Source organism: Lontra canadensis, unplaced genomic scaffold (genome assembly GCF_010015895.1).
Source record: "Lontra canadensis isolate GAN:19392208 unplaced genomic scaffold, GSC_riverotter_1.0 scaffold29, whole genome shotgun sequence".
Classification (NCBI taxonomy): domain Eukaryota; kingdom Metazoa; phylum Chordata; class Mammalia; order Carnivora; family Mustelidae; genus Lontra; species Lontra canadensis.
In genome coordinates, this window is record NW_022631023.1 from 11142775 (window position 1) to 11157943 (window position 15169).

Below are 15169 nucleotides of genomic sequence, written 5' to 3' on the forward strand. Positions count from 1 at the left end.
TTTTCCTAAGCACTTACACATACACGATCACAGTAGAGCTTGAAATTGATACTCAAGAGAATTACAACTTTAAAGTCTGTAAGAAAATAATCATCTTAAACCTATCAGATATTTATCTCAGTTACTGAAAAAGGAAAAAAATTTCAAACCAACTAAATAGCCAACAATACATTCCTACAACAGAATTCTATGAAGCCATAAAAAAGGTCCCAAGACAACCGAGAAGGTGAAAAAGACAAACTTATTCACGATCAGGTGGAAAAAAAAAAAAAACAAGATCACACTTCACAAAATATATGCATCTGTACACACAAGGAAAAAAAATGAAAGAACATGAAGAACATTATTATGTGTCTCGTTTATTCTAAGATTTTTGCAATAAAACACTTGTTTTCCAAATACAAAAACAGATTTTTAGAAGATATAAAAAGACATTACAGCAAGCAAACACAATCTTTTGAAACTATTAAAGTTTTCAGGAAAATCATACTCCCTTTACCTCCAGACTTCTCTCATCATCTAAAAATCACTAATATATATAACAAAATTTAAAACAGCAATGAAATGAGTATGATTCCCTATTTAAACAATATACCCCGCAAAAATAGTGATATTAGCTGTACTACATACCATTGCCCCAAAAACGCTATGTTAATTTCAGCGCTTCATTTACAATTGCGTTTTCAAATTCACGTACTGCTCTTCCTCTAGACTTTGAAAATATATCTAGCAAAAACATCTGAACCCGGAACAAATATTTAGGTTCTATAAAGCAAAAATACTCCAAGACAACCACGAACACAATATGACCAACACCATTTTCCTTTCTCAATAAACAGCTATTTCTTTGGAAATCTCTTCCTGTTCAAATTTTGTGGAACCAAAGGTAAACTACGCAAAGTCTAAGAGCAACGGCAAAAGTAGCGTGTTGGTCATATATGTCAATTGGGGCGGGTGCTCAAAAAAAAAAAAAAAAAAAAAAACAACCAAAAAAAATTTAACACAAAGCCTACTATCCACTTGCCAAATTGAGAAATTAATACTAATTCAAAGTCCCCTTCCATCCTCACCTCGAACATTTCGTCAAAGTACCTAACATTAATTTGTTAGCTGCCTTAACTTCAATTTCTAATCCATTAGAATGCTGCCTGATAGAAGCCACTGGACACCAGGGCCCGAATAATCTAATTAAAGAATCCCGACCCCCAAAAGATCTGAAGCGTGCAATAATAAAGCGGATTTACGATTACTCAAGAAACGGCCGTTAGAGACCCTTTCCGGTCATAGGCACCGGCCGGCGAAATCCGCGGAGGCGGAGAGGGGGAGGGGAAACGCGGCGGCGGCGGCGGAGCTGAGGAAGGAACTAGGCCCGTCCCTGGTGGACAACCAGGCCTACAAGTAGCTTAAAGGGAAGAGATTACCAAACGGGAAAGAAAAGTAAGCATCTTAACTCAGTTCTATTAGAGGGAGTCTGGGGTTACCTCAGAAAACGCGAAGTTCCTCGCTGGAAAGGGAGGGAGCGGATGGGGGGGGGGGAGGGCCCGGAAAATGGATCCCAGGCCCAGGCGGGGCTGTAGCGGGGCCTGAGGCGAGGAACGACGGCGTCTCTGAAGAAAGGTGCCGTGGAAAGCTACACGGGGCCCTAGCGGTCCCTTGGGAGCAGAAAAGTCTGGGAAGCGTTTACCTGGAAAGCTCCTGTTGAATTTCCCGGAATTTACTGACCACGAAAGACCTAAAAATCTGCTCGATGTTGGTCGCCATGGCGTCCGCTCCGTTCTCTCAACTCCTCCTCGCTAGTCCTCCAGGCTCCCAGCATGCCTCGGGAGGAGGCGCAGCGGCCAATTCCGTCTCTCGGCGTCCTGATTGGCTTCTGTGGGAGCGTCCGGACTGGCACGCTCCGCCGTTGGGCCAATCAGTGAGCACGGCCCAGTTCTCCTCCGCTGTTTCTGAGCGGCTAGGGTAGAGGTGCTGACGTTTGCGCCGCGCACGACTATGTCCGCCATGTTAGTGACTGACGCAGGCGCCATTACAGGAGAAGTCTTTCTTGAGGCGACTGTGTCAGCTTAAGTTGTCGGTCTCTCAACAGTGTTTTGGGAGGCTTAAGAGGCTTACTAAATGCTCAAGATTATAGAGCATGAGAAAAGGAAGAAAGAAAGGCTACGTGGCTTGATACGGGGCCTCCGCCGTTTCTGGGTGGCGCCAAGTTGTTTTGGCAGGGAGATGCATCCGGAAAAGCATTCATCAACGCCCGCCCTCACTGTGGTGCGAAAAAGAACACGTTTTTACCCCCATTTTTTTTCCCCATGGCATCTCATTAACGCTTCCCCCCACCCCTTTTTTAAGCACTAGGCCAGAGGTCTTAAGCGGCCTGCCGTCCGAAGCCTGGTGCATTTCTAGTCTCGTCGGGATACCAAGCGGGTCAGCTCTGACTCGTTACCAGCACACAATTAGCTAATCGTGGGTTTGGCATTTCGGAGCTCCTCTTCCACAGAGCTCTGAAGGCTCCTGAGGAGGAAGAGAGACGTTACGTGGCGCCTAATACAACAGCGATAAACGCGCAAGGTCCTTGTAGCTTTACTGCGGAGTACGCGGAGGCCGCGCACAAGAGCCAAATGCAATCACACTCGATTACCTCGCTGCGGCCACCACCAGCCGCGAGCTGACCAATGGGGTGGTGCAGCCGGCGGCGGGGCGGGGCGGGCGGGGAGAGGCGCGCGCCGGATTGCGCGGGGCCGACTTCCGGCGCGCGACGGGAGTACGGCCTGTGAGCGAGCCGACGAGCGTGCGGGCGCGAGCGGTCGGACCGCCCTGTGGAGGTGCAGAAGCCCTCTCCGATTTTAAGTAAATTACATTTATGCTTTGATTTGGGGGTTTAGTGTCAGGAGTGGGATGAAACTGTAGAAACTGGATTGGCTGTCGGAATTCTGGTCTTGTTTTTAAACGCCGTGGGTGGGGGTTGGCCATGTGCTTTTCACTTCTTTTAACTGAGGTTTACGTTGCATCTTCCACTTTCCCCGTCTTGTAAGATGTCGGGCCTGGTACCTTCATGCCTTTTTTAGGTCGTAAGCCTAAATTGCATATGTTCTGTTTATGCACTCAGTCTGTAGCAGACTTAGTCCACTTTTGTCATTGGTTTCTGCTTTGTGTTACTCGCCTGTGTTATTTACCAAGCCCTTCGCAGAGGCTCTACCTGGCTCTAATTCTCGTTTTAAAGTTAACCCAGTTAGATGACTGAGGCCCACGAAGGTTAAGTTCTTCATCGAATCCCAGCTAGTAAGGAAGGGGCAGTCTCACACCGAACCATAGCGCTTTGGAGGCCGGGCCTCCTAACCACCCCTGGAGTGGATTCCTTCAGGCTGAGGGCTAACGCTATTTCTGTGATCCGCTATAGGAACTATGACAATTTCCCTTTAGTGCTTCTCCTATTCAAACTAAGTGTATTTTTTCTCTAGATTTCAGAAAAAGTCTGTTTAATTCAGATATTTCAACACACGTGGCAAGTCTTTTCTGCTGAAATAGCTTTTGCCTCTCTGAGATAATAGTTTAGCAAATTTTTTTCTTCTTCCAAGTTTTCAGTGATCATAATCTCAATTGTTAAAAGAGCATCTGAATCACGATTGCACACAACGGGAATCGAGGCTTTACTTCCTCTTAGATATGTGACCTACAGCGAGTTATTTAACATGATTGGACCTAGTTTCTGCTCTGTAAAATGAGGTGGTGATAGTACCTACCTCGCAAAATTCTTAGATAAGTAAAATAGTTCGTGAAAAGTATTTAGAACAGTATCTGGCACAAAGTAAGTGCTCAAAAATTGTAAGGTTTTTGTATTATCAGCTTAGATTTAAGTATAATCCTGGCATCACACAAGAAGTTACTGATTGATTTTCTGTTTTCAGTTTGCCTTCTACTTGATGAAATGCCTTCTAGAGATTAGTAAATTAGTGTGACAGGGTATTCCTTTGGCTTTTCTTTTCCATTTAGTACTTCTTCCTGTCCCTAATGTATGAGTTTATATAAAAGTAAAAGATAGGGGCGCCTGGGTAGCTCAGTGGGTTAAGCCTCTGCCTTTGGCTCAGCTCATGATCTCAGGGTCCTGGGATCCAGACCTGCGTTGGGCTCTCTACTCAGCGGGGAGCCTGCTTCTCTCTCTCTCTCTCTGCCTGCCTCTCTGCCTACTTGTGATCTCTGTCAAATAAATAAATAAAATCTTTTTTTAAAAATAAAAGATAAAATATAAAAACATTTACTACTGCTGAGTGTCAGAAGTTGTATTAGCTGTTTATAAATGTCATTTCCAAAAAAATGTCGTTTCAGTTAATCCTTAATGTAGCCTCTTTTTTTAAAAAAAAAGATTTTATTTATTTATTTGACAGAGATCACAAGTAGGCAGAGAGGCAGGCAGAGAGAGAAAGGAGGAAGCAGGCTCCCTGCTGAGCAGAGAGCCCGACGCGGGGCTCGATCCCAGGACCCTGGGATCATGACCTGAGCTGAAGGCAGAGGCTTTAACCCACTGAGCCACCCAGGCGCCCCTTAATGTAGCCTCTTAAGGCAAGATCTCCTATTTTCATCCTTTAAGATGTAACGAAATTGAATTAGAGATCATAAGAGCTTAGCCAAGGTCATACTCCTCACTTGAGTTAGGTGTTGCATCCATCCTGCTAAGAATCAAATGTCATAGCCAAAGAAAGACCTGTTCCAAGTTTGATTTTGCCTTCTCTACCAACTTCCTAACATATTACACGGACTTCTTAAATCTGGAGTCAGCAAATTATGGCCATTGTACCAGATCCTTCTTGCCACCTATTTTTGTACATTTCACCAAATAATTTTTACATTGTTAAATGGTTGGAAAAAAGGAAGAATGATATTTTTATGACATGTGGAGATTGAAAGATCCTCAAATTACAGTGTCCATAAATAAACATCCTCATGCTTATTCTTTATAAGCTTCTGGTAGCTTTTTATCACTTAGAGCAGAACAGAGACAAGCTATGACCTACCTCCCACTGCCTAGTTGTGTAAGGTTTTACTGGACATTGCCATGTTAGTCCATTTCTGTATTGTCTGTTGCTCCTTTTGTGCCACAGTAGCAGAGCTGACTTGTTACTATAGAGATTATATGACTCTAAAAGGTGAAAATATTTACTATCTGGTCCTTTACAGGTCCCAGTCTAAATATTTCTTTCAACTTCTAACTTCAGAGTCTATTATTTGTAGTATCACAAGGCTTAAAAGCAGGTACTTGAAATTTGGGGTCTAAATTTGCAATGTTAGGATTCATGTTTAACGGAGGCTTGATGATTATATATCTATAAAGGTGGAAAAGTGAAGCCTAAAGAATGATTATTCATAGGTTTTTGTTTTGTTTTGTTTTTTTAAACCAGGTTACAAGCTAAGTCACCATTTCATTCCTTAACCTAGCTGTAGGCCAGTCTTCCTCATTTTTAAAATACCTCCCTTTGGGCGGTGGAACATGCAAGAACATGCAACTCTTGATCTCGGGGTGATGAGTTCAGGACCCACATTGGGTGTAGAGATTACATACATGCAGACCTCCCTAATCTTTGTGAAGTATAGTCATCCTCAAATTATGAGTCCTAATTTTTCACAAATGAATCTTTGGAATGTTTAAATATTTAGAAATCACAATTTCTAATGTATGTGCATTCTAAAATAACAACTCTGGTTTTCTTTCTACAGCTTTTATTTCCATTTTGGATTCCTGCTTTGCAGAGAGAGCAATGGCAGCCCGAGTACTTGTAATTGGCAGCGGTGGAAGGGAACACACACTGGCCTGGAAACTTGCACAGTCTAATCATGTCAAACATGTGTTGGTTGCCCCAGGAAATGCCGGCACTTCCTCCTTGGAAAAGATTTCAAATACTGGTAATCACCTTTCTTTTTTTTAAAGATTTTTTTTTTTTTTTTTGGGGGACAGATCACAAGTAGGCAGAGAGGCAGGCGGGGGGGGGGGAAGCAGGCTCCCTGCTGAGCAGAGAGCCCGATGCGGGGCTCCATCCCAGGACCCTGGGATCATGACCTGAGCCAAAGGCAGAGTCTAACCCACTGAGCCACCCAGGCGCACCTGGTAATCACCTTTCAATGTGGGGAGTAATAGTTAATAATAGTCGATAGCTATGCAAATTTGAATGTTTTCCTTGACTTTAAAACTTATGTGGTAATTTGAATACTTGCCTTATGTTGTAAATTTTAGGTATCTTGTTGTTCAGAGTATGGCATTTCTTTATCTTAAATTAGTTTAAACCTTACAAAATATACCCATTGAAAAAGTCGTAAGTGCCTAAGGTTAAAGGCAATTTAATATACATTTTTAGAAATGAAAAGTTGAGCAGTGCTATTAAATGTAAATGTTGGCAATTCTGAGTCCTTAATAGACCTCAGTCTTTATCTCTTTCACTTGTAAAAGTGAAAAAATGATCAGTTCTTAGGCTACATTAAATTCTTCAGTGGCTTCCTGTAGTATTTAGAATAAAACTCGGACTCCAACTCCTTAACATTCCTTCCAAAGCCCTTTACAATCTGGCTTCTGCCTGACTTTCCAGCCTGATATTTTATATCTTCTGTTTTCTTTTCACTATGTTCTGTCCATGCAGTCCCATCAGTTTCCCAAACAGGGCTGCCTTGAATTTGGTATTTGTTTGTTTCCACACCTAACATGACTGGCTCCTCATCATTCAGGTCTTAGTTTATCAGTTATCTCCTCAAAGAGGTCTTTCCTAAAGTTTTTAAGTAAAGCATGCCCCCCAATTCATTTGTTTCCAGTCATGAACTATTATATGTATTTACTTTACTTTTCTATTGTCTATCTCCTCTCTTCATTTCCTCTCTAGAACATAAGCTCTAGAATGTAAGCAAGGAACGCTTCTGTCTTGTTTTTGCATTGTGTACACCATGCCTATTACCCTATATGGCACTTAATATTTGTGGAGAAAACATAGATCCAACAAGCCCCAAATTGGGAGAAAATAATTGCATGCATAGTACCAAAAATAATAAAGAAAAAGATAAATAAGAAAATATCTGCTTCCCTGGGATTTTAGCTTTGTAGGTGAGGTATTATATGTGTTTATTGAAGAATCGATACATCCTGTCTAGATATAGTTGATGTGATATAGGTCAGCCCGTGAAAATCTCCCAAGATTGCCATGAGCCTGCTACCACTTGGAGCAACAGGTTAGGTGTGTCCTTTCTCTCTTGCCACTCTCTGTTGTACAGAGGTTGTTGGCTTTGCTCAGCCCAGTTGTGTTTGCAGGTACTAACGCAGAGTGCATGGTACTCCGTCCTTAGCCTACTCAAGCAGCTCCTGTAGCTTGAGAACTCTACCATTTCTGCACTTTCCCCAACACATCACAAATGTCACAGAGTAGTTTACAACTTCAGAATGGTGGTGCAGATACAGCGAAGCAGGAAGGTGCCTGTAGAACCAACACAGTATATGGTTGGTCCTGCTGCTAGTTACTTCGAATTCCATCGAGAAAATTTTCCTGGCTTGTCAGTCGAAGTAAGCTACGTTACTTCATTCAGGGGGCACCTGGATGAGCATCGAACTCTTGATTTCCACCCAGGTCATGATCTTGGTCATGAGATCAAGCCCTGCTTTGGGCTCTGCCGGTAGTTGACTTCTCCTCTCCCTCTGCCCTCTGTGTGCCCCACCCCACCGTACTCTCCCACACACTCTGAAATAAGTGTCTAAAAATAAGTAAATAGGGGTGCCTGTGTGGCTCTGTTGGTTAAGCAGCTGCCTTCGGCTCAGGTCACGATTCCAAGTTCCTGGGATCGAGCCCCGCGTTGGGCTCCCGGCTCAGCAGAGAGCCTGCCTCTCTCTTTCCCTTTGCCTGCCGCTCTGCTTACTTGTGCTCTCTCTTTATCTCTCTGTCAAATAGATAAATAAAACCTTAAAAAAAAACCTTAATAAATAAGTAAAACCTTAAATAAATAAAATTGTCATTCAGTTCTTAGCTTACCCATCTTTGCACAAAGACCCTTCCAGCTCAACCAGATACAGTGTCTCAGTTCACCTGATACTATCAGATTTGCCTAATTTGTTCACACTTGGTTTGGGGTTTTTTTGTTGGTTTTTGTTGTTGTTTTTGCTTGCATATTACCAAACATTCCCATATAAGCATCCTAAGCATAGGGACTCTGTGTTAACATCTTAGCTTAATGACTAGCTCAGTATCTAGGACATGGTGGTTCTCAGTAAATCTTGAGTAAACGACATTAAAAGGCAGTTTCTGAGTATATTCTATGGGACATTTTTTTGTTTATAATCAATGCGACATGAATACCATGGTCAAGAAAGTACTTTAATACCTCTTTGGGAAGCTTCCTGGTATTTTCTTCTAACTAGTTATAGTAATCAAGGACTGAGCCTCGTTGGTTAGCCTAATGCAGTAGGCACTGAATTTCTCATGGTACAACTATCATCTGTACTCATAAAAGAAAAGCAATAGTTAATAAGCCTTTCAAAGTATAGTACTTATGTTTCAGCATGACTGTTAATTTAAAGAATGTTTGTATCAAGTGAGGTGGGGTGTGTTTTTTCTATTCACAGCCATCTCGATCAATGACCACACAGCCCTTGCGCAGTTCTGCAAAGATGAGAAAATTGAATTCGTAGTTGTTGGACCAGAGGCACCTCTGGCTGCTGGTAAAGTTCGTTTTCTGTTTATTGTTACAGTATATGCAAGCCAACAGGAGCTTAGAGATCATCTAAGCCAATTCAATTTGGGGATGAGGATTTCTGCTATCATACAGTATTGGAAAAAGAGCTTTCACCTTCTTGAAATTTAAGGAGTCTCCATTTTTTCCGTGACACGTCAATAATGTGATGAATGAAAGAGCAGATTTGCAACTGTGGAAAATATTTTAAATGTTTATATTCTGCTCTGTTATGGTATCCAGTTAATAATCATATGTTTGACTCTAACAAATAACTTTTGCTCTGTTTGAATCACATGTTAGTGACGTTTTTGTTCATATGCAGTAGGCAACATGAGAAACTTACTCTCTGCCACTACTCATCCGCCTTATGTCGATGTAGATTTAGTCTAATCCTGATTGTTCAGAGTCAGAAGGCTCTGCAGAGACCTTGGTTCACCTAAAGCTGCTCATTTCTGTCCATAGGAATTGTTGGGAACCTGACGTCTGCAGGAGTCCAATGCTTTGGTCCTACTGCAGAAGCAGCTCAGTTAGAGTCCAGCAAGAGATTTGCCAAAGAGTTTATGGACCGACATAGAATCCCAACTGCACGGTGGAGAGCTTTCACCAAACCTGAAGAAGCCTGCAGCTTTATAATGAGGTAGCTAAAAGATTGCCTGTGAGGGGCCATTGTTTTGTAAGAATATTTAAATACACAGGTCACTTTTGTGTCACAGGTTTATAGTATGATATTCATGGCAGAAAAACTCATGCTGTGTTTCTCCAACGTCAAAGTAAAATGGGACCCTGTGCATGTGTAGTTGTACAATCTTGTGGCCTTGCAGAAAGAAGAATATTTTTAACATTACTGAGGAGTTTCTAGGGGAAAAGATACATTTGGTTTAGCAGTCCTGCACTCCTTATGGTCAAACTAATAAACACAGTGGCATCTTACAACATGAAGGATGTTGATTCTTTCATAAATAATTAACTGGATTGAAGAATCATCACTTGGCCTTCTGCCAATGCCACTTAGATCTAAATCTTAAGACCAGACATTCTTGTTCTCTGTTGTATCAAAAATATGAAACAATGAATGATGGTAGATACATGCTTTTGCCCTTTTTTGGTTGACACTTACCCCTTTTATCTGTTATGTTTTCCTTTTAGTTGAGTCAATTTCATTCTTTATTCATTCTTCATCCTACAGGGTTTCTTAGACAATGAATGTTATTATTTCCTTGTAGCCAGATGCCTTGGGTAAGTAACAATTTTGTTACTTACTTTGGGTAAGTTTCTTTCTAGATCTCCAGTCCCACCCAACAAAAGAAATTACCAAGAATAGTTTCTTCTGTGTACTTTCAAAAATGACTTGTATTTTCATGCTTATGATGGTCTTATACAGTCACATCTTCTATTGGAATGAAAGTATAATTCACTGCTTTGTTCTTAAGGATCCTTCCATACTTACGCTATACAACTGCTTTTGTCTTCCAAAGATGTTGCCTGTATGATCTCATGATAAGTGAAAAAAGCAAAATTGTATGTACCATATGATCACAACTATAAAGGAATACGTAGGGAAAAAATCCCGGGGGGAAGAAGTATATCAAAATGGTGTTGATTTAAGTAATTCTTTTTATGCTTTTTGGTGGTTGCTATAGCTCATCATTACATTTCAGCACTTGAGGCTTTTGAATTTAAGGATTTTTTGGATGTTGAATATTACTCTGTCTTCACAGTGCAGATTTCCCTGCTTTGGTTGTGAAGGCCAGTGGTCTTGCGGCTGGAAAAGGAGTGGTTGTTGCCAAGAGCAAAGAAGAGGCCTGCAGGGCTGTACAGGAGATCATGCAGGTAGGTTGTTCCTCTGGAAAAGTCACACTGTGCTGGGTACTCCTTAAGTTTATGAAATGTTGCTCAAGGGAAGAAGAACCTATCTAGCAAACATACGGGTAAATTTTTTTATAATACCATGTATTATAATGCATGTCTATAAAAGGGTTTTTACAGATCTCTACTGATGGCTAAATCACCATGCTGTTCTTTGGAAGTAAGTACTAGCATGCTTTGCTGTCTGCTGCAGAAAGGTAGAAAATCCTCAGACTACAGAACATTCAAATTCTCAACCATCCATGGAAGCAAAAAGTATTTGTCCTTGGTGTCGCAAGTCTAAGAAGCGAAGCAATGAATTAATACACTTTTCTTTTACTTTCCCTCTTGATTATTCTCCCTTATAGAAGTCTATTTTCAAAGGCATGCTCTAGTATAAGGTTAGCAGACAAGCATATCATAATTATAATCAGACATAAGAATTAAGTGGTAAGGATGAATATATCTTTTTTTGTTACATGACTGGAAACTAGAAAGCTGGATCCCCAGAAGAGTGTTAATGATTTTTTCATTTCATCTGTACCAGTGCTGGCTCTGCATTATTGCCACATGTCAAGATAGGAAACATTCATATGGGGCGCCTGGCTAGAGATTACTAAGTGAATAAATAAACTTTTAAATAATTAAATAAAGTTTATTTATTTAAGTAATCTCTACACCTGTGGGGTTCAGACTCATGACCCCAAGATCAAGAGTCACATGTTCTTCCCAACTGAGCCAGCCAGGCGCCACAGATAAATAAACTGGGGGGGAAAAAAGGGAAACATTCATATGTTCCTTTGAGGCTCTCAGAAAAGGAAAAGGAAATTACAGTACTAGTGAATTGGTTCATAATACAAATGGTGAAAAATGACAATAGCTCATTGAGTAAATATTAAGAGCCTTTTTCTTTCTTTTTTTTTTTTTTTGTATAAGGATAAAGCTTATGGAGCAGCTGGAGAAACAATTGTCATTGAAGAAATTCTTGAAGGAGAAGAGGTGTCTGTACGTATATCCACCTTTTTGGCTTTTCTACAGTAGGAAAAGCTGTATTACCTGCTTTGTGAGCCCCAGAAAGACATGATTTGTTTTGGTTGCTTCATCTGAAGGCATAAACCCAACACTTACAAAGGAATTCGTGTATGTTTAATGTTTTGGATGCAAGTAAAAAAAAACTTACCCTCTTTTAATCATGCCCTGTATATCAGTAGAGGACTTGGATTTTTATCCCATATTATTTAAGGGGGGTAAGGTTGAAATACTTCACTCTGAGAGTAGCTTGACCTTTTTTTTCTAACTGGCTCAAAAATTATAGATCCCTCAGAAATTGAATATACAAGATGTTTTGATTCTTGCTATAGATAGCTTAGGCTTATTTATGTTTCAACTTCTTTTAAAAAATTTTTTTCCCCCGGGAAGAGTTAAGGTTCATATGGTTCCCCTCATTAATTTTTTTTTTACTTTTTGCCATTTAATAAGTGGACTGTTTTGTTTTCTCTACAGTGTCTGTGCTTCACTGATGGAAGGACCGTGGCCCCCATGCCCCCAGCACAAGACCATAAGCGATTGTTGGAGGGAGATCACGGCCCCAACACAGGGGGTATGGGAGCCTATTGTCCAGCACCTCAGGTACTTCCAGAGGCGCAGCTGAAGTTCAGTAGTCATTGTTTAAGTCATCTCAAAGAGCTATTAGATCATACTTTTCTGTTTTCTATACTTAATATTACTAATCAGCAATTTGGATGTCCTGTTAAATGAAAACTATCTCTTCTAGTGTCATTCTAAAACAAACTTTTTCTAAAATCTGAAGAATTAAGTTGTGTATGGGTTGAACATATCCTTAGTTCCTGCTCTCTACATGCTATATTTAAGCCATGAGAGCCAATTAAAGTCTAAAATTATTTTTTACTCACCTTTAGATATCCAAGGCCCAGCACATAAGTGCTCAATAAATGTGTGTGCGCGCGCTTGTGTGTGTGAAACAGAGATGAATTGAGAACCAAGTCAGACTAATTTGTTTTTATGGTCTCTGTAATTCATGGTGGGTACATAAAGTATGTTTCCAAACAATTTCTGGACAGTTTTTATAAGAAATCTGCATTGGGTGTCTTATAAGTAGAACTAATACTTCAGAAACTCACCCATTCTTTGCACTGAGGATAGTCATTTGTTATTTATGCTGATAATATAGTGCCTTATACACATTTTCTGAATTAAAAAGATTAAAAACAGGATTTACTTTAAGCTATAAGTATTAAAATTGCTATTTGGGAAATGTAATTTTAGTTTCAGAACTATCTCTAGGGATACCTGACTGGCTTAGTCAGTGGGGAGTGTGACTCTTGGTTTTGGGGTTTTGAGTTCAAGCCCCACGTTGGGTATAGAGATTACTTAAAAATAAAATATTTGAAAAATAAGATATTTTTCAAAAAAGAATTATTTCTAAGTCTAATTTTTACAATTAAATTTATAAACTCAGATTCTTTTTTGTTTTTTTAAAGATTTTATTTTGTTATTTATTTGTCAGAGAGAGAGAGCGTGCACAGGCAGGCAGAGTGGCAGGCAGAGGCAGAGGGAGAAGCAGGCTCCCTGCCAAGCAAGGAGCCTGATGTGGGACTCGATCCCAGGACACTGGGATCATGACCCGAGCCGAAGGCAGCCCCTTAACTGACTGAGCCACCCAGGCGTCCCATAAACTCAGATTCTTTATCGGCTTATGAAATAGGCATAGAATATACCAAAAGGATACAAAAGGGTGTCAAGGTGGTAGAGGAACTTTTTTCATTTTTATTATTATGTCTATTTGTTTGTTTGTTTGTTTGTTTTTAAGATTTTATTTTATTTATTTGACAGAGATCCCAAGTAGGCAGAGAAGCAGGCAGAGAGAGAGGAGGAAGCAGGCTCCCCTCGCTCCCCACCCCCCAGCAGAGAGCCTGATGCAGGACTCAATCCCAGGACCCTGGGATCATGACCTGAGCCAAAGGCAGAGGCTTTAACCCACTGAGCCACCCAGGCGCTCTATTATTATGTTTTAGAAAACTATTTTTAGTGAGTTTTAAGTGTGTACATGTTTGAAAATCTCTAGATTCAGTAGAAAAGGTGATTTAACATTTAGTGCTGAAATGGCAGCAAACACTGATCAGTAAATACATAATCTAGCTTCTGCTTATGATAATTTTTCTCAGAGGTCTTCTTTCCTATTTTGTAACAATGAGACGGACTACTTACTTGATAGAATCAATGTGAGGGATTTAAAAGCTTAAGAATTTAAAGTGCTCAGCCTGTCTGAGGAAGTAAAAAATAATAGTTCTCACTGTCCCCTTTCATTGTCCCATATAATACTGTTTATAAGATGGTTTTTGTTTTTGTTTTTTTAAATACCCAGTTAGATTTAAATGTTCCTATATGTTCCCCAGGTTTCTAAGGATTTGTTCCTGAAAATAAAAAATAGCATTCTTCAGAGGACAGTGGATGGCATGCAGCAAGAGGGTATGCCATACACAGGTGAGCACACTGACGTCATGGTGGACACTATTCTTAGAGTGACTTTACACCTTGATAAAACTTACCCAGTTTCTCTTTTTTCACCACTTTTTAATTGACCACAATTGTAACTTTTGCCATAGTTAGTACAGAACCTCAAGTATTAGTACCTTAAATGCTAATTTTCAGCCGCAGTGTATTCATTATAGTTTGGTTTTGTTTTTGTTGCTGTTCCTTTCCCATGCAGGTGTTCTCTATGCTGGTATAATGCTGACCAAGGATGGCCCAAAAGTTCTGGAGTTCAATTGCCGTTTCGGTGATCCAGAGTGCCAAGTGAGTAATAGTTAAAAATAATACAAGTGTTATTTTGTAGATGTGTGTTTTCTAATCTCAGGATTTATCGGCCTTGAAATAATTTCCTTTAAGGAATATATGCAAGTTCTGCTGGTACCTCAGTGAATACATCGTCTAGAGAGAACTAAAATTTCTCAGCTGCCATGTTGATCATGTTTTTCCAGGTGATCCTCCCGCTTCTTAAAAGTGATCTTTATGAAGTGATTCAGTCTACCTTGGATGGCCTGCTCTGTACATCTCTGCCTGTCTGGTTTGAAAACCGCACTGCAGTAACTGTCGTGATGGCAAGTAAAGGCTATCCGGGAGATTACACCAAGGGTGTGGAGATAACAGGTGAATATCGGAGAACAAAAGGTGGAATTACAGAGTGACAGGTGACCAGCATTACGGTAGGCCTTCCTTCCAGGCTGTGCTCTGCTCCTTTTAGGGGCCTAAGGCCATCAGAAACCTTTCAGGAGTTTTTTAACCATGTTGGATGAGGGTATGCAAATATCCAAAGTTACAGTATTTGAAAAACTGCCATCCATGTCCCTTCCTGCACAAGGAAGACCTATATGGGCCCCGTCAAGTTTCCAGAGTACCACTCAGTGTGCCTTTCTCTCCTGTCCTCCAAGAGCCCTGATAATAGAGGGAACTCAGGAAAATCAGCACATCATTAGTAGAAACTACATCAGATAAACTTCAGAGGCATAATCGTAACTAGACACCCCACCCCCACCTCCTGTTTGCAGTGTACCCCATAGTCACTTGGACAACAGAATTAAAACAGTTTCAAAACTATTCTGTTTCTCTTTATAGG

The 15169-nt window shown here is 40.6% G+C and overlaps 2 protein-coding genes across 11 annotated transcripts in view; one reads left to right on the forward strand and one right to left on the reverse strand.

The window, feature by feature from the left end:
- SON (SON DNA and RNA binding protein) overlaps nt 1–1828 on the reverse strand; it is a 32199-nt gene extending 30371 nt beyond the window's left edge. For all 6 annotated transcript variants that reach the window (XM_032865393.1, XM_032865394.1, XM_032865396.1 and 3 more), the window contains exon 1: nt 1685–1828. In XM_032865393.1, coding sequence (XP_032721284.1) covers nt 1685–1761 — 77 coding nt within the window. In that variant the 5' untranslated portion in view covers nt 1762–1828. The remainder of the gene's footprint in view (nt 1–1684) is intronic.
- Nucleotides 1339–15169, forward strand: part of GART (phosphoribosylglycinamide formyltransferase, phosphoribosylglycinamide synthetase, phosphoribosylaminoimidazole synthetase) — a 31749-nt gene continuing 17918 nt past the window's right edge. The window contains exons 1-10 of one of the 5 annotated variants that reach the window (XM_032865400.1): nt 1339–1437; nt 5704–5889; nt 8579–8674; nt 9151–9325; nt 10407–10518; nt 11470–11538; nt 12037–12162; nt 13950–14037; nt 14264–14349; nt 14535–14703. In XM_032865400.1, the coding sequence (XP_032721291.1) occupies nt 5745–5889; nt 8579–8674; nt 9151–9325; nt 10407–10518; nt 11470–11538; nt 12037–12162; nt 13950–14037; nt 14264–14349; nt 14535–14703 (1066 nt within the window). In that variant the 5' untranslated portion in view covers nt 1339–1437; nt 5704–5744. Of the gene's footprint in view, nt 1438–2781; nt 2847–5222; nt 5242–5703; nt 5890–8578; nt 8675–9150; nt 9326–10406; nt 10519–11469; nt 11539–12036; nt 12163–13949; nt 14038–14263; nt 14350–14534; nt 14704–15169 lie in introns of those variants that run through there. The other 4 variants (XM_032865399.1, XM_032865403.1, XM_032865402.1 and 1 more) reach the window with 4 other exon arrangements.